This window comes from Volvox carteri, assembly GCF_000143455.1.
Source record: "Volvox carteri f. nagariensis unplaced genomic scaffold VOLCAscaffold_27, whole genome shotgun sequence".
NCBI classification, from domain to species: Eukaryota; Viridiplantae; Chlorophyta; class Chlorophyceae; order Chlamydomonadales; family Volvocaceae; genus Volvox; species Volvox carteri.
The window spans coordinates 804,736-805,596 of record NW_003307570.1 but is presented as its reverse complement, the minus strand read 5'-3'; the positions used below and the strand labels follow the sequence as shown (position 1 = coordinate 805,596).

Genomic DNA, 861 nt, shown 5'->3' with positions numbered 1-861 from the left:
GATAGTTTTCATGAAATTTCATGGTATGTTCACTGTTTCACAATCACTGTGATATATTACCTATCCGGGAACTATAAGAGCTCCATCAGGCATTCATTACAGAATGTTTTCATGGTTGATGCATTCTTAATGCATACTTATATGACATACTTACATAAAACCGCTTAATACCAGTGTAAGAATGTTTAAGAATGCACACCCGCCTCCTCCATGTTCTTCCGTCGTTCTTATCGTTCTTAAGCATTCTCCTAAGTTTCTTAACCCCCCTCCGTGTTTGTAGGGCAGTCCAGCAGCCAAGCTGGCTAAGTCGTATTCATTTCTTTAACTTTATGTCCGTGTATATTTTGCATTTTTGTGTTATGTTGTGTTCAGTGTTCATTTCTTCTCTTCCGTCAGCGGTTGCTCCAGATCCGTGGTCAAGGTTGGATATTACTTGTGCTGGGCTAAATAGCATCAAGTTCAAATCCTTTCCAGACTGCTTATGCACGGCATACAGTCGCTTGACTACTTTCGCTGTACATTCGAAAATGGGAAGTCCATTTGCTTCCAGAGTGGATTTTCACGTTTAAATTGTCTTGATTCCTACAGAATTAGGATAATGGCTTCTTATGACTGGATAGTTCGATGTAAACAGCTTTCTCCGGCTCCCTAAGGGAGTGCCATGCTCTTTCCGGTCCACTATGAAGGGTCGAACTTCACGTCGCTATACATTCAAATTTGAGAAGTCCATTTGCTTTCGTTGGGAGCTTGTGTTACTAGGAGCATGAGAGCCTGGGGGTGTGGGAGCCTGAGGGCCTGGGAGCCTGGGGGGCCTGGGAGCCTGGGGGCCTGGGAGCTTGGGGGCCTGGGGGCCTGGGAGCT

The 861-nt window shown here is 45.2% G+C and overlaps 1 protein-coding gene across 1 annotated transcript in view; it reads right to left on the bottom strand.

Annotated features, from left to right (window-relative positions):
- Positions 1–504: 504 nt before the first annotated feature.
- The window catches only part of VOLCADRAFT_105343 (uncharacterized protein), a gene marked incomplete at its 3' end in the record, with an annotated part of 5,900 nt that continues 5,543 nt past the window's right edge, over positions 505–861 (bottom strand). The window contains exon 8 of the mRNA XM_002951983.1: positions 505–582. Within this exon, the coding sequence (XP_002952029.1) occupies positions 505–582 (78 nt within the window). The remainder of the gene's footprint in view (positions 583–861) is intronic.